The sequence below is a fragment of the Crocodylus porosus genome, unplaced genomic scaffold (genome assembly GCF_001723895.1).
Source record: "Crocodylus porosus isolate Cpor-Errol unplaced genomic scaffold, CroPor_comp1, whole genome shotgun sequence".
Classification (NCBI taxonomy): Eukaryota; Metazoa; Chordata; order Crocodylia; family Crocodylidae; genus Crocodylus; species Crocodylus porosus.
The window spans coordinates 95,618,760-95,640,345 of NW_017728918.1; the positions used below are offsets into that span (position 1 = coordinate 95,618,760).

The window sequence follows — 21,586 nt, forward strand, 5'->3', positions numbered from 1 at the left end:
TTCCCTCGGGGGCAGCAGAGTGTTTGATCTTTTGTCTCTCTCTCTGACCCTATTTGCAAATATATACCTTTTGTGTTGCTAATAGAGCGTGTCTGTGGCTGAAGGTTTTTTTCGCCTCCCGAGAAACGAACCGCGATTTTTACATCAAGCCCACAACCAGAGTCTCCTCAGGCTGCGACTACTCCTTCATCTACTGCATGCAGCCCTGCCAAAGAAAGGGGTGTTGTGCACACAGAGAGCATATTTGCTGCCCAGTACAAGGCAAAGGGGCCTTCACTGCCAACAACTGAACACTAGATTAACTGTAAATCATACATGAATGAAGAAGGATGACCAACACCACCCTGGTTTTGCTCCCCAGCTTAAACTGAAAAGATACTCAGTTGCCAAATGAAATATACCTAAGCTTATAGTAAAGCTACCTCATTTAAATGCATTTGAATCTTGTCCCCACAGGCTCAGAAGGTTTTGTGATAATACATCATTTTCCATATGTGGGCCTACTTCAAAAAGGAAGGGTAAAGAGATGAAGGAAAACAAGGATTGCTACTCATTTAAAGAATAAAATCTCCCGCACAAAAATATCCAGGTTGTTTTTCTATTTCATGGAGTCACAAGTGATGACCAGGCAAGAGCAATATATATATATATATATATATATATATATATATATATATACACACACACACACACACACACACACACAATAGTTAGAAAACAAAATAGCCCCCTCCCAAGACACATTCAGTCTGCCCAGAAGATTTTAACAAATGATTCCCCAACTGGGCATAGTTATACCATGGCTATTGGTTTGTGACTGGGTCTTGGTTGTCCCATTCTGAAGATTTACAAATACAACCCAGCCTCTGTTAGAAATACGTCTGGATAAAGAAGGATATAGGATATATCTGTGGTGGCTGAGAAAGATGTATTTAGCCAACACCCAGCATCTACATGCTCTAGCCTGAAAACATCACACTTGGAAAACTCAGACAAGGGAAGTGAATTACTCTGCCACTATATCCTGTGAGGAACACAGCCAAGAGTCAGAGGGGCAATCTGAATATCACAGAGCATTTTTTTTCCGCGTGAACAAAAAAAGAATATCAAAAGCCTGTGAGCTGATCTAGTGCTTTTTTTTTTATTGGTAGCTGATCAACGTATTTTTCCTAACTTTTAACCTCCTCTGGAGAATCCAACTGTTACAGATTGGATTTCAGCACACAGCAAATTTAAAATATCTATGAATTAGCAGCCCACTTATCACAACATAGTTGCTAGGCGATTTTCTACAAGTAAACTATAAAGCTTCTGGGCAAGTGTACACTGATAAAAAACAAAAAGTAATGTTGTGAAGATACTTGCACAACACCTTCAGAAGACAGGCTGTGGAACAGAAACACATACCTTTATGGGACACCAAAAATGATGGACTTAAAGCCACTAGATTTATGGTTCATTATAACTTACCTCTCACCTATCCGTCTACTAATTTCTCTGCTGTTCTTTGTTTTTCTTTCCAGCGGTTAAATTCAGTAACAAATTAAGGTTAAGCTAAAGCAATTGTTCTTTTATTTAATTTGGACTGTAATTGTTTCTTTCCCAGACCTGATGAAGGGCCCCGATGCCCAAAAGCTTGTCTGACATTTCTCAACAAGTTTGCCCAATAGAAGATATTATCTCACCTCACAAATCTTGCTTTTGTCTTATTTCTGGACCTCAGCAGCTTTACCAACAACACTGACAAATATCTACTCAAGAAAAACTCCCCGACAAATTCAAAACACCTCCCTCTTGAAAACTGCTGAACAATTCAGTTGTGGTATACACCTCAGTATTTCTTCAGGACAAAAAATGTGGATCATGACAGACTAGGGAAAGGGCCTCAGTGCAGTAAGAATGGTTCCACAACATGTATATCTTGTCTCCTACCCCTCTATCCTCACTTTTGAATTAAAAAACATTGCAGGTAGTCTCAAATACTGGAAAATTGGCCTAGAGACCTACCTGTTTGAGGTGCAAAACTACAAAGAAAGGCCATTACTCGGCTGAGATCAGCAGTTGTCACAGGCAGGTGGTGTCGGACCCCATATGCGAATGAAATCTGCTCTTGTAGAAGATTGAGCTAGATGACTTAAATCATTACTTGTGATCTTGTTTGGTTTTTTTGAAGAAATAAGAGGAAAATGGACCTCTCCATTAACTATGAAATACTGGGCTAATAAAGAAAAAGCAATCTAATACTTCAGAGCCTCTCTCATACCTAAGAGACCTTAAGCGTATTTGCATTACTTGCACAAAGACTAAGGGCCAAAAATTATACAAAATTTTCCCATTTTGTTTCCTTGTTCCCTACTTGGTTTTACTTTTTCTGTCACCTACTATGTTCTGTTTTAATTTTGCCCAAACTGGTAGAATGGACAATCTGACTGCATACTTTTAGTAAAAGTTCTAATGTATGCAAATGCTGTTATTTTAGTTATATATAATTTTATTGCTCATTTTATTGTACTCTTTTGGAGAAAGATGTAAATAAAATACTACTACTACTGCTACTAAATGGTGGAACGGAATATATGTAGTAAAGTGTTCTTTATTTGCCCCGGACCCATAAATACTTATACAGAAAAAGGTAGTTCAACAGCACTTTACAGAACACTCTTCTACATGTTGCCTAAAAAGAACACCAGAGCTTCTTATCTGTATGCTTTTACACTACTAGAATTCAGCACTTTTACTTAGCACATTCCGAAGAGGGCAAAGTGGGTTTTAAAGAGTCTGTCAATGTAAAAGGTTTTGGTTTTTTTATATCAAGTACATTATCACAAAAGAAAACTACAACAGAAGGAATACCACACTAATATTGAACTTAGGAGTTTGACACTACAACACAGTGCAGCAGTAAGAAGCCAAAGGCATAAACTGTGAGACCAGGTGGAAATGTGACCGGAAAAGGTGTGATGACAGTCCTTCCATCTCATACGTCCCTGACGTGCTTTGGTGCATCTGGTATGCATTTCCTCTAATGGTAACTAAACAGATTCCTAAACATCTCTTACCAACAAGAGAACAGGAGGAGGAAGTTGAAGGACAAAAAGTTGATAAGAGAGAAACAACTGGATTGTTTCATTCATTTCAACTAGCGTTTTGTGGATGTTAAACTCAAAATGATTTCCCTGTATTTGAAGTATCTAATTTCCTGCATCAGTACTCTCAGCATGTTAACTGCTCTAGCCCTGTTAAAAGAAAACAGGGTACACATTCTGAATGAAGCATTCAGTCAATATAAGCTAAGTCAGTCTCTTCCTTTTGACAGAATTCTGGGTTGTTTTGTAGTAACTGAAATTAATTATCAGTATGTTCATAGCACTTACATGTCTAGAAACTGGGACAAGCTGAAATCAATGGATTTAAACCATAAATAGATTTTGCTTACTAATGCTTTATTAATTCCCTAATAAAGCATTTTCCTCTATTCTGCACACACACCGTCCTATTTAATCCTGCCATAAAAGAAAACATTTATTTTGCGTTCTCAAATTTAAGCTAATTTGACTGAATCTTCTGCAAAGGAGAGTTTGCAGGTTGGACCAAGTCTTAAAAATCCAGATCTGGATTTACACAGAAACAAGTTTCAGGAACTTCAGATCTGGGAATCTGGTTTGGAACCAGTTCGGGATTTTAACTTTTTTCCTCCCCTCTAAGAAAGAAAAACATTCACAGTTGCAGCTCCTTTACAATATTAGTGAATTCAATTACAATGTTGTCATTTCCAATTCAAGGGGTATAAAAAATTGAATCATATAATACAATGTCAATAGTATAGGTCAAAGAATAGATGTAGCTTTACCACTAATTTATGTACAAGTGGAAGCAAGTCCCTTCCAAGTATAATTATTGTGCAATGTGCTATTACAGACAATGAATGGGCTTGATTTATTGTCTGAAAAGCCTTCTCTCTACCCCCACCCCAGGATTCAGTGACACAAACTCCTCCCTCTTGGCAGAAAACAAGAAAGAGAAATGATAACAGAAAATAAGATGTGCTGGTGCTAAACAGCTGCTACCCGCTTAATATCATATTCAACTAATTTGTAACTGGATTCACAAATCACATTGTTATTTTATGTTTGTTTTTTCTGAGTAAAAAAGCATAATGCAATAAACTGAATTAAGCTGGAGCATGACAAGTAAAAACAGCACTTTTGTGTGAGTAAACCTTTTCTGCAATCTTAATTTATTCCACACATTTTCCTTCATATCTTATAGAATTAAGAAATTAGATGGCTAAAAAAAGAAAAAAGTAATTGAAGTTGGTTTAAGACAATACAAACTATTTCTGGGGGCTTACAAGGATGTGAAGCATCTTTACAGCCTGGTGAAAAGCTATAACATATTTTCTACTAAAAATCTATATTGGGAATGACTTTGAAATTCAAATTGCAACTTTTGCATTCCCTTAGGTTTCCATTTCTTTCTTAAACATCATAAGTTTTCCCTCCACAGTACACCTTTGTCAAGGAGTTGTATAATGATGGATGGACAAGAAAAGCATGAGCCCCAGATGCTAACAGAGCTGGAATGAAGTTAGGGATATCTCACCCTCCCATCCTCCTGCACCCTGTACCTTTCCTGCAGTGACTTCAGTTCCAGCAGCAGAGAGGGAGTAGAAAAGGCAGCACAGGTTAGAAGTTCTCTGCTAGAGGGGAAGTGGGGAATGCCCTCTTTTTTGTTGCCAAAAATGGTAGTGTTTTGGCCACTCAACATGCACACCAGCAGCAAAAAAAGAGGTAACATCTCCCTTCACAGCCGCAAAACTCCTTCTGCACCAAGTGTACTGCCAGAGCTGGAGTAGGGAAGGTGCAGAGAGGCAAAGTGACCACCAGTATCTGGAGGAATGTTCGTTCACCAGAGCACCCCAAGGGAAGATGAGGTCCAACGGTCATAAACTACTGCAAGACCATTTTAGGCTGGACATAAGGAAGAATTTCTTTACTGTCCAAGCTCCCAAGGTCTGGAATAGCCTGCCATCGGAGGTGGTTCAAGCACCTACACTGAACACCTTCAAGAGAAATTTGGATGCTTATCTTGCTGGGATCCTATGACCCCAGCTGACTTCCTGCCCTACGCGTGGGGGGCTGGACTTGGTGATCATCTGAGGTCCCTTCCAGCCTTAATGTCTATGAAATCTATGAAAGTACTGCCCAGCAAATTGTATCTGCTCATATCTGTGAAAAGAACCATTTTCATAATTGTTTTATCTTTCTACAGGTAAATCAAACTGGGCAGTTTAAATGCAGACATGCACAAATTGATCTGACTTGATTCTCTTTTGCCCTGCTGCCCTTATATTGTCATCTACGTCCTCAGGGACTGGGTAAAAATTAAAAAAAAAAAAATCAGTATTGCCAAATATATGATTTATCACAATAAATTAGTTTTTTCTTAAAACTGTAGGGCTATAGGTTTTTACCTAGAAATCTTTTCTTTTTTTCTAAGTAAGTTTCTGACCCTTTTGTGGTTGCATAAACATGAGGCACAAGGCACATAAAACTAGACGTCTAAGGAGGTACACCACCAGCATGGGCAGACATCACTGAATGTCAGCCAGGCCAAGCCAAACTATTCGATCTGAGAATATGCAAAATATTGGTATTTCAGCTTCTTGTCCCATTTCAGGACAAAAAAAAAACCCAACCAACCAAAAAAAACCCCACACATACATCAAAACATTAGAATTCCTTCTGAGATAGGAATTCTGATTACTGTCAAACTCATGCCTGGAAATGTTTGGGTTTTAAAGTGAGTTGAGATGGCACAATGACTTGTGAGTAAACTACAGTAAAAGCTGTGTTAACCACCATTTTACTAACCGGAATACTCTATTAACCAGAATTTCTGGCATGCACATCAAATATTTCTTGAGCAGAGCCATGGGGTGAGGGCAGCGGCTCCCCTGTGTGGGCCACACAAGTGCCGCCCAGCTGACCGGATGCAGGGGGTGGAGAAGCAGTTTGCATGCCACAGCAGCCACCGCTAACACCATCTACCACCCTGTGCCACCACCACGTGCAAGTCCAGATAACCAGAATTTTTAGACAACCACCACCCCGTCTTACCCTACTCATGCCGGATAACAAAGCTTTTACTGTAGTTTGCATCAGTGTAAATGACAACCAAAAGGCAGAAGGCAATGTCAAAAAACAGCTTTATACTACAAGATCTCCATCCTGCAAGCTGTTGTACAGAGGTCAGACATCTACACCAAAAAGCTTAATTTAAAAAAAATTACAGCATATACCTCCGGTGTCTATAATCTAAAACAAATTATTAGACTGTTAGTCATTAAAATTAAGAAAGGATTAGACTGTCAGTCATTTATACTAAGGAATTGATATTACTTTCCTTGTACAGTGAAAACTCCTACTGACCTCTTTGGACAGTTGGGAGACTAAGAAATCCAGTATACAATATTAAATGATATGAGGGCAAAAAAACACCACAGCACAACAAGCCAGTGATGTACAAGGGGAGTGGAATGGAAATTCTTTCCAAATGCCTGTGGCCATCAGCTGATGACCAGAAGCATGGGATTTGTTTACTCCAAACCCAGGAAGAATAACTAGTGATCAGATTATCCAGTTACTCCTATACAAGCCAAAAACAATGCTGCTGCAAACTAGTCAAGCTCTCTTCAAGTCAATAAAGTTTACCCCAGGTTTGACTTTGTCTAGTTGACTCAGTGGTATACAGTGCCAGTAAATCCAACAGTCTGCATTACTATTTAGAAAGCATTTCTTTCAACTTGTTATAAATACAAATGTCATTAACTTCATCAAATGTCACACTCCTTGTACATATTGCTGGATCATATGTATTGCTGGAATGTCTACAGTTATGTGACTGATTATTTTTAACATGCCTTACATAACCTTAAATGCAATAGTACAAAGATGGGTGTAAAGCCCTAACTTCCATCATCTGGAAAGATGGTATCAGATCTAAATTAACTAGTTCTCCAGTCTCTTTCATGGGTTGAATATGACCTGGGATCAAACAATTACATAGACAAGATGGTTTGGGCACACCATAGCTAATAGATTAGACACTTTAAAAAATAGGTAAGGATAGCTTAATGGTATAAGATTAGATCTGAAATCAACTTTAAACTTTGCCGAAATTCCAAAAATATTAACTTAAGTCATTATCCTTTCTAAGAGAGCATGTGTGCATGTCTGTATACGCACATGTGATCACATACACACACATTTTCTATAGTGTTTTCATATGAGATCTTGAAAATTAGATTCTACCTACTTAACAATGATCCCACTGTGCTTTTGTTACCTATAGAAGTGTATCCAATATCCTTGGCACAGTATTTCACATCTCTTGTGCAGCAAATTCATTCCTGACTGAAATGACTTCTTTTCAGTGCTATATGTTAACAGGGCAAATCCTGAAATCCTTAAATCAAAACCCAAAGAAGAGATGTACTCTGCTTGTATTGGCCTCGGAACCTGCACACTCCGCATAGCAGAATCAGACTACCGCTCTCTCTTCATTGTGCTGACCAGAATTGCTCCTTATTGAGTGTTTTTGTCAGCAAGTCTTATCCTCACTGAGACTGCAAGGCATAGTATTTCTAAACTGAGCTGCAGGGTATAAATACTTCAGCCTTCTTATAGCAATCTTAGATCGGTAAACAAATACTAGTACAGGCTCTTCTCGACACACCCAAAGCAAAGCAAAATTAGGACCCGAGGAGCCTTTTTGCTTCACAGCACTTGATGGATTTATTTCAGAGGGTACAGGGATTAACATATGATATGCACGTATACACACACAGACAATATCATTAGACTGTTTTGATGATGACTTGAACATTAAATTTAGCCCAAACAAGGATATGCTTATTTACAGTAGCCATGGATCTCTGACTTGGCTGCAGAGATCTCTCTCCAGCATTCTACTTTTAACACATTGCCTAAGAAGTCAAATAGGGAAGGAAACTTTTTGTTTATAAAATTATTTCCCAATCCTTCTTGTGGCCAGGCATGTTGAAATAAATGGGGAAAAGATCAAATTACTAACCTGAAGGAGGTTAGTTATTAAAATGGGATAAAGCAAGAATGGAAAAAATAGATGTCATTTCACTGAGAATGTCTGTCATTTACTGCTAAGTTATTAAGGAAAAAACATGGCCATCTACATTAATATTAAGTACATTCTTTAGAATAAGTTATGTCACTGGGAAACCAAGATAAAATTCAATTGTATGTAAAACTGAAAGGGTTACTTTTTAATTATATGAGTAGAAGAAGGAAAAAATATAAAAATCAAGTGATAATTCCTAACTGTGGAGTAGCATCACATCAATTATAAAGGATTGCAAGGCTCTTAACTTTCAGTTATTCAAAGGGTGCTTTTTCACTTTGCCATCCCAAACAATGACACCTGTAAATACAAGGTGAATTCAAGAATCATGCTTTTTTCAGTTGCCGTACTACGCAAGAGTAGATGCAGGACAATCAAATGTTTTCTGTATCTTTTGTTGAAAAGGTATAGCGTTAACTTCCCATCATTGTTCTCCTCTTCTCAGGCAATGACTACTTTGCTCAGGAAGAAGCAAGAATCCTTGGGAGCAGCACCCTTCGCCCTTAGGGGACATATTCATTATCATCAGTTCACACGGCAGGTATTCTGAACCAACAGCCATATTTAAAAGGGTGAGTAAAAATACAAGATTTACACAATAGGTTCATCTTAACTTAAGTCTCCCTTTGGACTGTCTCCTTGTTGGTAGCCTGTCCATGAGAACTGGATGTGGAGTAAAAAAATGTTATGTATCTGTTCTCAATGTCCATATGTCACAAAGAAAACAACACTGAATAAACAGGAAACAAGAATTCATGTAAGAAGCTACAACAGATACTAACAGACAGGAAATAAGAGTGTAAGGGTCAGCCATGCATAAGATTCCCATCTGCAGACTTCTTCAATGGATCCTCCATCCGGACAATTCATTCATGGAAGTCTTTGCTGAAAACCACAATGGGATTATATTACTTGAGCTTTTCATAACATTGCCACTGCTGGAACTTATGTCTTGCAGCCATTATGTGATGGCCTTTATTTGGCATGAGGCACTCAAAAGATACAAAATACAAACAGAACAGAAAACAACAAGGAAGACAAAAGAAAAAACAGACAAAGCAACAATAAATTGTTGGGGTTTTTTCACTAATACCATAAGTAGTTCACTTTTACTAATAGGTATAAGGAGCACAATATAAAACCAAAAAAAAGGTGCTAATCTAATGATCTAGGGAAAAAATATCTTCCTATTGGATCAAGGATAACTATCAAAGTAAATGTAAAGTAAATTCCAAAAAAAGGAAATACTGAACTACATATTAATATTATTTTTCTCCATGTCTGTGACAAATTCATGAATTGCTGTATTTATGATGAGTTCTGATACAGCCAAAAATGTGCTGGCAATGTAAAGGTGTAAAACTATAGGCACCAAATATAGTTTAGAATCTAAACTAAAAATAATACACACTCCAGTGGTAGCCATGCCTAATGGTATATACTATACATGAAGAAAAACAATAGTTCATTAAAGATAGGGAATGAGTTTGTTAAAACAAACACCAACCATTTTACTGAAATCCAAATTTAATGTTTGATAAAGTTTGAAAATGTCCAGAAAACTGTGTTTTAATGATTTTTTAATTTCTCTGCAGAAGTACCAAAGCACTGTGACAAAAATATTGGGCACCTGGTAACCCAGAAAATGCATAATCCATAAAACAAAAATGGTAAAAGTGACTTCTAACATGAAACCCGTGAATTATACTTCAAAACATGCTTAGGAACTAAATCCTATTTTGCATTACGCACCTAAATGACATGTTTGCAGCTGAATAACTGCAGTTTAGGGCATTTATGTACAATTTTGGGATTTGTTCTCCCTGTGGCAAAACAGAATCACACTTTGTGGAGACTTGTCAGAAGTATAACAGAGGAGATGAAAAATTGGTCTCCCACCTTTTGGTCTTGAAGCCTGTTGCAAACTTGCACAATGCTGTGGGCCACCAGAGAGACCCCTGGCCTAGTGCATGGGAGATTCAGGGTGCCTGTAGACTGGTGGGGAGGTGCCCTTGTTAAAGCACCCTCCCCACTCCCAAAGCACATGTAAGAATGCCCTCAGGTTTTAGCCACATCCAGAGGGTGTTTAAACCTGCATCTACTGCTTCCCAGCAGTGCCCCAAGTACAAGGCCATGAGCCAGGCATTGTACCCCACCCACTCCAGCCAGCTGCAGTTTTTTTGCTACTAAAATTTCAGGACCTGTCCAACCTTACATACGTAAGTTATCCTATTGTGCCATACAGCTGCTCAGTTCAAGCGCAGCCCCAGTGAGCCAGCAACCAGAACTAAACTCTAAACCAGTGCTTCCCAAACTTTTCCTTCCTTTCCTGACCTCATTTATTACCCCATTTCCTCAGCATGGCCCCTCAGTACCAACCCACAGCCCCACACCCCGCTCCAGGTGCCCCAAGACCAGTGCCCACAGCCCCCTGCCTCCCTCAGCAGTGCCCAAGCTCCAGCTGCTGCCCATGGAACATGGCAGCTGCTGCAGCTAGAGCAGAGTACAAAGCCCAGCTTCCCCCCATCCCACCCCATGCCCCCTTCCTCTGAGGGCGTCACAGCTCGAGCGAAGCCTCCCCATGGCAGGGGGGAGGATGCAGGCTGCTTGCTCTGAGCTCAGGGCTCCCTGCCCTACTGCCTCCCAATGGGAGGGTCTACAAGCCAGCAGACAGGACCAGGCACAGGCAGGAGCACCACACTGCCATGGCCATCAAGCTGAGGTGCCCCCTGTGTGCCTGGCAGCAGGGGGTACAACTCTATGCTGCTCCTACACCTCGCCTTGGCAGCTGTGGCAGTGTGGTTCTCTCTCCCATGCCAGGTCCCACTCGCTGTGCTGTGGAGGCAGCTCCTGCTTGGAGCTGGTCCGGCCTAGCTGCAGCCCCACACCCCATGCCCCGCTGTGGGTGCAAAAATCTTGGGGAGCACATGCCCTCCTGCCACGTTGCCTTGACCCCCTTGCTCCCTCCCCCTAGTTTCTTGTGCCTTCCTGCCACCCAAATGTGTTGCCTGTGTCCCTTCCCCCTAGCCTTACAGACTTACCTGGAGGAAGCTGCAGGAGCCACTTTCCATCACTGCTTGCCTGCCACATGCATGTGTGTGCACACATGCACATGGCATCTCCTGCCTCCAATTACCCTCCTCCACTCTCCCCGACCCGAAGCAGCCCCTTGTAGGCTGGAACTCTGCCAGCCTGAAAGGGGAAACCTGTGTTTTCCCACATTTTTCTCCGTTAAAGGGCATCCGCATTTTTCTGCAGCAAACAGAAAACCCGGTTTATTGCAACCACATCTGCTGATGTTGTAACCCAATTTGGGGTTGCGAACCACAGTTTGGGAACTGCTGTCCAAACTGTAAGTGCCAAAAAATGTAAATGCCATTTAAGTGAACAAAGTAAAATAAGATTTGGACCTTAATGTATAATAAAAGGTACCACTTTTTCTACCATGTCTACAGTTTTGCATTAAGTATATACATATACATTCAGATGACCCAGATGATAAGCAGCAAATGTGCTGAACACTATCTGCCTACAGGTTTCATTTGTGCTGGCCTAGGGAATAAGTGGCCAGTTCTGGAAACTGACTCTCCTGCATTAAAGACTGTATTGTCAGACCAGTCATGCCCAAAATACTTTATAAATGTCCTCACAATCATGATGGCTTCAGTGAGTGATTTAAACTCGCAGCTGAAGCTGAAAAGAACACCAGCTACACAGAGAAGAAGTACTGGCTTGAAATATCAATAGACAAAATTGACTTATCCCCAGAAGCACTCCAATTCCATCCTTACTGGTAGCATATAGAACAATAACCATGACAAGATCATAGGTGGAAACTTAATAATTAACTGCATTTAATTTCACGGTCAACCAGCACAAAAAGGCCAGCTCTTACAAGGCACTCAGGATTATATTTTCCAAAAAGCCTAACTCTCAATGTGTTAAGCTCCTTTAATAATTTTCCTGAAAGAGAGTTTGACTGTTTGGCAAGGAGTACCAGCCAGATTTTTCTCTCCCATCAATTGTATTTTTAACCATAAAGCCAACTCAATATCATTTCATGAGATGTGGAGCAGCAGACTTATTTATATTTACTGTTAAATGAGGAAACAAGGAAAAAAAATCTCTCTGTATCTAAACATATCAAAGGCACTGGTAACTCCTATAAATAAAATCAAAGTGTCTTGACCTGTACTTGCTTAGCTGTACATGGGCAAAAGCAAATGCCTTTCCTCTCTGTTCATCCTACATGCAGAAACTGGCACCTATTGTAGCCCCTTTGAGCTGCCCTGAAGGAGGGAGACCCTTGACTATGGGCCTCTCCAAAATAAGAAAGCAGTGGCCAAGGAAATAATAGAGGTAGGTGGCCAGAATGGAGGCAACCTTCTCAGAAGCAGTATTGTCACATTATGCCTCAGTTATGAGAGTTCATCTCCAGGTGAAGTCCAACTCTTTACAAAAGGGAGGGTAATATTATCCATATTACAAAATGATGATCAAGAGAGGCACAACAAGTCTGCCGCAGAGCTAAAAAGAAAACCCAGATCTCACCGAACTCAGTACTGGGACCTCATCACTGACCCAAGCTCAATAACAGTGTTTAACTTCCTGAGCTGAAGTGGCTGCATATAAAGATGTTTATGCTGCAGTAATTACTCAGTGAGTGTTGTTGATTTGTGAAGTGTTATGACAACAATAAGGGAAATGCTAAGCATTGTTTCAATTTCAAATCAAAGAAAATAGCCTATAGATTTCCAAACCTATAGACTAAGAATAATTCCTGTAAGCATGTACTAGGACTGCCAAACTGGTTTATTTCTGTGCTACACAATGAGTTTCTGATATGAATATGTGATAAAGTGACTGAGTATGGGTGATATTTAAAAGAGCAGCACCTAGAAGAGACTTGAGCTGCCTTTGAATCTTGTCTGCTACATCCTCTGGTAGATAGAGACCAGCTGTGTTCATGAATAAAATGAAAAGAGACTATGGAAACTAAAAGCACATTTAATTATTGAAACCTGGTAAGTTTACCCTGGCTGGTAGCATATCATGTTGACTGTTGAAAACTCCTTTCCTTGGAAAGAAGAGAAGGGTATAAGATGTACCAAAGGAATGACAACTCCTCTTGGCTGATGTAAGTAGCAGTATTAACATAAGACCTTGACAAAATTTCTTTTTTACAGCATGGGAAATGGTTCAGTAGCTTTAAAGATAGGTTGTTTTTTCCCCAAAGGGATAAAGATAGAGTGCTGGGAAGGCAAGCAATTCAGTCATTCCTACAAACAGCTTGTTTTTTTTATTTTTGTCACCATGCAGTGCACTGTCAGTTCTGACTAAGTAACAGACAATACAACTTTTGATATACTTCAGAAAGAGTTATCTGTAGTCATCGTGTAGTCATCGCCTTTTTACAATTTATTAAGGGTACATTTTGAGGGTTTCACGTCCAGAATTCAATTCTTAGATGTAAAAGCTTTAGGCAAATAAATAAGAAACAAATAGGTTCATGCTTATTCCATTTTTCGTCTCATGTACCCTGGGAAGTCAGTTCCTCTCATCCATAGGATCATAGGAATTTAGGGCTGAAAGAGACCTCACAAGGTCATCTAATTAAGTTCCCCGCTCAAGGCAGGATCATCCCTGACTAAAACATCCCAGCCAAGTATCTGTCTAACCTGCCTTTGAAAGTTTCCAACCATGGAGATTCCACAACTTCTCTAGATAGCCTATTCCAATGCCTGATCACTCTCACAGTCAGAAAGCTCCATCTAATCTCCAGCCTACATTTCCCCTGTTGTGAAAACCAAATAAAAAAAGGCATTAAATACTTCTGCATCATCTGTGACTAGACTGCCTTCTGGATTCAGTGAGGAACCTATGGAATCTCTGTTTTTCCTCTTGTTTTTAACATACCTATAGAATCCCTTCTCACTGCCTTTTATGTCCTTTTTAACTATATTTCAAATTGTGTATTGGCCTTCCTAATTTTCTCCCTGCATGCCCGTGCAATATTCTTATACTCATTCATAATACTAAGACCAAGGCTTGTCTCCTATTGCACTTCCCATTCTTCCACCTCATCAGGATAGCTTGCTTCTGCACCTTTAAAGAGGCCTCCTTAAAGTACAGTCAGCTTTCCTGGACTCCTTTCCCTTTTAGACTTGCTTCCCAAGGAATCCTGCTCACCGGGACCCTGAATTTATTAAAGTTTGCTTTTCTGAAGTCCAGTGTCCTTTTTCTGCTGCTCTCCTTCTTTCTTCCCCTTAGGATCTTGAACGCTATCATTTTGTGGTCACTGTTACCCAAGTTACCTTCTACCTTCACATTCTTAACCAACTCCTCCCTATTTGTGAGCAGTAAGTCAAAAAGAGCTTCCCTCCTTGTTGCCCTCTCTACCATCTGGATCAAAAAGTTATCTCCAGCACACTTCAGGAACTTAATGGACTTCTTGTGCATTGCTGTGTTTCCCTCCCAGCAGATGTCCCAATAAATTAAATCCCCTATAACAGGGGTTCTCAACCAGGAGTACATGTACCCCTGGGGGTACTTGGGAACGCCCCAGAGGGTATGTGGCAGTGGCATGGAGAAGCGGGGGCACTTCCAGTTTCGCCAGCAGTGCTTCCATTTTTTCTGGTTTCATCGCTGTGTGTGGGGACGCCCCCTTCTCAGCTCGTTGATCAGCAGCTACTGGGGACGCCCCTCCCCCCTGCTCACTTGTTGACCAGCCAGGGGACTCCCTGCTTCTCAACTGGCCACTGGGGGTACACCAACCAAAAAATGTTGAAAACCCCAGAAGGGCCAGGTCTGGAACCCAGTCCCAGCGCAGAGACCTCGTGGCTACCCCAGGGAGGAGCTTTCACCAAGACTCAGGGCCAGAGAGGGCTCAAGGCTGCAGAGGCTTCATGGATATTGGATGTCCACAGTGTAGGCTGGATTCTGCCAGGACCAAGCAGGGTGAGGATTAATGAATGACTGACCCACGTCAAGTATAAAGCCCAAGTAGGGATCGAGACGCGGGGAACAGGACAACACAGGATCAGGAAGATGCATAAATAAGGCAAGGGGTGGTAGAGAACACTCAGGCCAAAGAATGTCCAGATCCCACCGTCATAAATTTGAAGGCCCAAAGCACCAAAGTGCACGGTATACCAATTCTGGTGGTCCAGACAATGACATCTTTGGTTGGTGTTAGGTGAGGTGTAGGGGAGGCAGAGCCCCAAGCAGGAAGAACAACCAGGACGCTCAAAGGAAGGCACCAGGAGGGATGGGACAGACCATCTTCTTCCCAAGTAAAATCATTTTCCAGCAAAAATGTGGCAGGCGAGACCCCCTGGGAAACTGACCAAAGTCCACCCACTAACAAGCCTGTATCTTCCCCAATGTGGCGGTGCTCCACAGGCACCAAGGGGGCTGGGAGAAACCCTGAGAGCCCCTGCCCCCACACCCCAGGAAACTTACTTTTTGGAGCGTGGCCAAAGCCGGAACCGGAGCCACAACCATGCAAGCTGGCATTATGCCGCCTCTTTAAACAGCTGCTCCCAAGGTGGGGGAGCACCGGACTAATTGCAGTGGCTGGGGGCACCGCCACAGGAAGTTTAAAAACTCCACCAGAAGCTGGCAGGCGGGAAGGAGAGAGAGAGCCAGCGAGGAGCACGCCAGGCAGACAGTGACTCCGGAGGCTGGCAGGAGTGTTGCTTCAGGCACTGCATCCCTGCAATAGGCTAGGGATGATCAATCCCTGGCTGCCTGAATTTCAGAATTTATAGGAGTGTCTGTCTCCCTGGGAGAGGGAAGGACGCGAGACAACGGGAGCCCAGCCCTCTGGCACCAGGGTTTGGGGCTCCAGATGCCTTAAACATCCAGGCAACTGACCAGTGCTGAAGCTGATGCCTGACCCCTTAGTAAATGTGCTTACAGGTAACGGCAGAACAATGAGAGCAACACCCAAGCAGTTGGTGAGTGGATGGGGTGTAGGGGAGGTGGAACATTGCAGCATGAAAGTGAGTACCTTTGTCACCGGGTCACCCTAGAAGAATACCACTGAACCCCTCCTTTCACCAAGTAACAACAAGTCATGGCAAGCAAATTAACGGGGCACTCTGGTAAAGGGGGATAGTACGTTACTCACCACGCCCACTAGAGACGCCACACCCAAAGCAAATGTGAAGTTGGAGAAGACCCCATGGACTCGACACACAGGTGAACGGCATGGGAGACTACAGGGGGGAAACTGTTTTAGGAGTTATAATGAGGTGAATTTAGTTATTTAGGTTGTTTAACATAAGCAGGAACACCCAGTGTGCTAGAATTATCACCTAATGTAGTCGTAAATTTTATCTACATTGTTGTGTTATTACCTACTGTTACTTTTTTATTTATTTTTTCTGTATATAAATCCGTTATATAATAAAGAATAACATGGTCATTGGGTTCAGAGTTAATTCCCGGGTGGTAAGGGTGAGGGACACACCTCTCCATGGGACACCACAGTCAAAAGTCTGCCTGAGAGGCTCCTAGGTCTACTGGCACACTGAGGACCCAAAATCCAGTGCATCAGTTGGCCTTAGCATGCTGGCACGGGTTATACAAGTATCTAACCGACTGTCCTGCCTTCTTCCTGAGACAATTGCTAAGGTTTCCATTATTCTAGCTCTTGGCCTAATCCTATTCCAAATTAAATCTGGTAACACTTCCACAGATTTCTTCAGGGTCATCAAACCCAGCCCTATGCTATTTCATGTAGATGATTTTGCAACCCAGAGATCAAGTTTTCATGAAACAGATCCAACTCTCAGCAGTAAACACATTTAAACTGTATATATAATTCTTTTAAAAAGTGGTGCTGAGATACTTTTTAATATAACTTTGGATAGAAAAATGCAGGATTTCTTTTTTTGTGGAATGGGCACTGTAATAGTACATTAGAATGTTAAGTACTGAAGAACCAAGTCATAAAAAATAAGTAGAGAGTAATTATATGCATATGACTGTAAGCAAGATCAATTAAAGGATCCACAATAACTCACACATATTTTCATTGTGGATTCCAGAAGGCTCAGCCATCCCCTTTATTCAAATGGCATCACTGCTTTTCAGTTTGTATACAAGCTAATGACTTTTTTTGTCACAGTAGACAGAGACAAAAAGATTCAAAGGGCAACAACTGATTCTCACCACTGGCTACAAGGAGATTTTTAAGAAAGAAAAAATGTGACTAGTTTTTCTGAAAGCAAAAGGATGTGCTTTAAACATCCCAGTCCCCTTTTCTCTTTCCTGCCTATGTATGGCATCATCCTTTGCTTTTAATTCTTTGTTCTTGTAGATGCAGCAGTGAATGTATTGGATATTTCCTTCTGGATATTATTGTTATGAAAGCACCCACTTTGGTTACCATAGCACAGGATCTGTCATTATTTCCATTATAAAACCGTTTCCAGGGATTTTCAATCCAGCTATAAAAATTCTTCTAGATTGAAACTTAGCATAAAAGGTCACACAGACTGATATTTCTTATTAAGGGACTAGACGGCATAATGCATTACCTTTTCCCCTCTACAAACCTAGGTTCAAATACACATATGAAAATAAGTTTGGAAGTCACCGCTGCATGCTTTTCTCTAAACTGTCTGGTGACAGCAGAGTTAACTGTTCACAAGTGATAGATACTCTCAGCTAAAAGAAAGCTCAGTACTAGGACAAAAGCAGGCTAAGAAGGAGCTGAGTTGGCAGACCTGTGCAAAACTGCTTGCACAGCAACCCCCCCAGATAATACCTAGCTCTAGCCAGTGCTATTAGGTCTTGATCCAAAACTCACTGCAGTCAATGGAAGAGTTTCCATTTTACAAGCTCAGTCGGGTATTTTAATCACAAAACTTGACATTTTAGAGATGCACCCAAACAAGAATTCTGGACCTCATCACATCTCCTCTTGAACATTATAGTGGGGGAAGCTTAGAGATGGGTCTGAAATACAGAGACAGGGTTTTAATGAGGTATGTTTGATTCTGAGGCTTTAATTCATCCTGTTCTAGAAAGGGAATGGTTCTGAATTGCAAGATCAGATCCCAACTTCTCTTCACAAAGTAGTAGTGATTTGTACTTAAAAATATTATTTATGGCCTCTCTCCATGGTAAGCAAGATGCCAAAATTCTCTTGAATGAAGGAGGAGCCACTTGACTCCAATCCAATTGTTTTTATTTCTCTCTGTCTGTGTCTGTAGGTCAATGGAGAGCTTAGTCATAAAAGGAATGCTTTTCTCTTGCTTGTCTCATTTTGTGGTGACGTCTTACTGCTAGATATGCAGTTCTGTGTAGCATATTCCATAATATAAAGAGAGCTAGCATTTTTATTCTCTATCTGAAGTCAGACAGCAATAAGATACAGACTGTGCTATGACTGGGGTAGCAAACTCATTAGGCCCTACAGACCAGATGAGTGGCACAGGGCCAGTCCATGGGCCAGACTGGGTCCAATGCATGGAGCCAGTCTAGCCCCCTATGCTACATGGAACGTGTGCATGCCTCAGACTGACCCTACATGCAGTGTGCACTGGCTCCAGTCCCACACACCACATGTAATACATGGGGCCAGGACCAATGTGCGCTGCATGTGACTCACAAGCTGGCCTGAGGTGCATGATGTATACAGCACACAGGTCCATTCCAACACCTACAGGTAGCACCATGTGCTGGGTGATAGGGCTCTGCAGTCTGGATGCCCTTTGCAACACCCCTGCTCTAGGATATTCCATGTGAAGTGTCATGCCCCAATTGTTTAATGGAACAACCCAGTGCTGAAAAACTCACACTAACAATAAGTCTACACATGAACACTGAAAAGCAATTTTATAACTGTCTAGATAGATCCTTATACAGTACCCATCACTAGGATATGTGACATATCCTGTCTGATAAGTAAACATTATATCCATTTCACAAGCAGGTAATCTACAGAACAGGCTGATTCACCCTCTGGCTGCGACTTTCCACAAGTCAAGCTGTTTAAAAATCTATAGCCTGAAGAAGTGATGTGCACCTGCAGCTCACTCTAAAAGCAGTAGGGTTTATTCTGGTTCTCTTACAAGTTAGCAGAGTCCTAAATACTCATTCAGTACAGAGCTGGCTTACAGCTGTAAGAGCAATGGCTCATATTAGCAAACCTAAGAGGTGTGCAGCAGCTGATCTCCTGTAAACATCATTTGTCTGTTTTTACCCTCACTCCATTAGGGCGATACATCACAAATGCTACCAAATGTCAAACCATATAATTTATTTATTCCAAGCTACATTATTTATCAGCCAGGTTATACGTGACTTTCATAAGCGCCCTTTGCTGTACAAAGCTGGAGGAATCTTTTCATATGCAGGAAATGCTGTATTTGAATATATTTTTTCATAGTGTAGTGAAAGTAAAATTGGAAGGCAGATACCTGGATTTTCTCTTGGCTGTCATCTGCTCACTGTGTGGCTTTAAATAAGTTATTCAGTTTCTCATTTACAACACAATTATACCAATTAGGACTACAGATTTTGCCTGCTACTATTCCTCTTTGCAGGACACATCTTAATATCACCAGTTCAGCTGACTGCCCAGGCCACTGTTGGGGAAGAAAGGTTCAATGGCTTATCTCTACCTATCCAACAGTCCTGGAGGTATCATAGTCTCTTAGCTGGTTAGGGACAACCCAGGTCCTCCACCATTCTGTCTGGCCCTTGTATGAGCCAGGCAGGTCTCCTCCTCCCCTCCTCCTGAACCCTGGAACACCTGTTTTAAGGGCTAAGCACAATCTGGCCTTAGTCAACAAAACCTCATTTAGACTGCAAACACATTTGGACAAAGACTTGTCCTTTTCAAGTCAGTGAGGTACCCTGATGATCACTTTACAACTCATTTAATATTGTTAAAAGCAAGAAAATACTGCCCTGTAATTCAATGCAGGCAGATAACTGTGAAACCTGGATATAGCCCACCCTAATGAAGGTGTTCTGAACTGCCCCAGTGAAACTTAATGAAGCTCGCTTTCACACCCACAGCAGAGCTATTGTGTGCATGACATTTACTACTAGGAATTAATGCTGTGCCTGGCAATGAATGGCCTGAGTACTGGCTATGAAAAGGTTCTTTGCATCTCTTATTAGTTATTGAACATGCAGAAATAGAGCACAAAGGAAACAGACTTTGGCAGTTTCAATGTCCTTAGCTTGCTGGATCAGGGGAAAAAAAATCAAACTATAATGATGAAAGACCTGTGTCTCAGTGCCTGCTGATTAGGATCTTCTGTTCAATCAGCAAAGTCTTAGTTCAGTAGGAGGAGTTTTTTGGGTTGGGGTTGGGGGAACATACCATTTTCTACAGAAGTGTTAATTTGGGGTACTCATCTTTTGGCTGGCGGAAAGAGTTTGACAGCTTTGAAAGACAGCATAGGATATTAATCATCGTTCTGCTCTGCAAAATAGCAAAGATTGCCTGCAGCCTATAAGGCAATACAGGTAGTCCTCAGACTTAGAGACAACTGGTTCCTGAAAACGGCATCTTAAGTCGAAACGTTCTAACTCGGAATCAATTTTCTCATAAGAAACAATGTTATAAATGGGGGATTGGTTCCTGAACCAAGGCCCAATACCCTATTTTCACCGAAAATACCCCAGAATTTTGTACTCGATCAGTTATAGATCAGTAATATAGCTACATGAATGTATTTATATTGTAAACAGCGATCATATTGATTTGGAAGGACTTCTTTGAGGTGACTTTGCAGGACTTTTTGAAAGGCTCTTGGTTGGACTTTTGGAAGGGTTCTTGGCTGGAGTCTTCTCAGAAGTCTTGGCTGCAGGTTTTTCTGGAGTCTTGTCTGCTTTCTTAAAGAAAGTGTCCAAGGAAGTTTGTACAAATGTTCTCCGGGGAGATGAGCGACACGGCAAACGTGTTTGCTGGCGTGACGGCACATCAGATCAAGCGTTGTAAAGTTGAAACCGACATCATAAAGTGGAAACAGGGTGTCAATTATAAATGTTGTAAGTGCAAAACGTTGTAGCTCGAAACATTGTAAGTTGAGGACTGCCTGCACTATCAGGACTACAGAATATAGAACTGAAAGCTAGAAAAACTGGGTGTTGTTCCTTTATTTATCACGAACTCCATGTGGGAACTCAAGCAAATTGTTTAGCCTCTCGTTTCAGTCTCTGTCCAAAATGTAAGGTATCCATCACACGCCACTTAGAAAAGTTGCAGACTCTCCATCCCAGGATATTTTCAAGAGCAGCTTAGACAGACATTTGGCTATAATGGTTTAACTGGGGATGATCCTGCCTTGAGGAGGGGGCTGCACTAGACTGACCTCATGGGGTTCCTTCCAGCCCTGCTTTCCTGTGACCACCATATTCACTAATCACTAATCAGTAAAAATAAAACCAGTGTTTAGTTTAA

At 41.3% G+C, this 21,586-nt stretch overlaps 1 protein-coding gene across 1 annotated transcript in view; it reads right to left on the reverse strand.

Annotated features, from left to right (window-relative positions):
* CEP85L (centrosomal protein 85 like) overlaps positions 1-14,616 on the reverse strand; it is a 190,147-nt gene extending 175,531 nt beyond the window's left edge. Inside the window, exon 1 of the mRNA XM_019538196.1 lies at positions 14,472-14,616. Within this exon, the coding sequence (XP_019393741.1) occupies positions 14,472-14,616 (145 nt within the window). The remainder of the gene's footprint in view (positions 1-14,471) is intronic.
* Between the last annotated feature and the right edge of the window lie 6,970 nt (positions 14,617-21,586).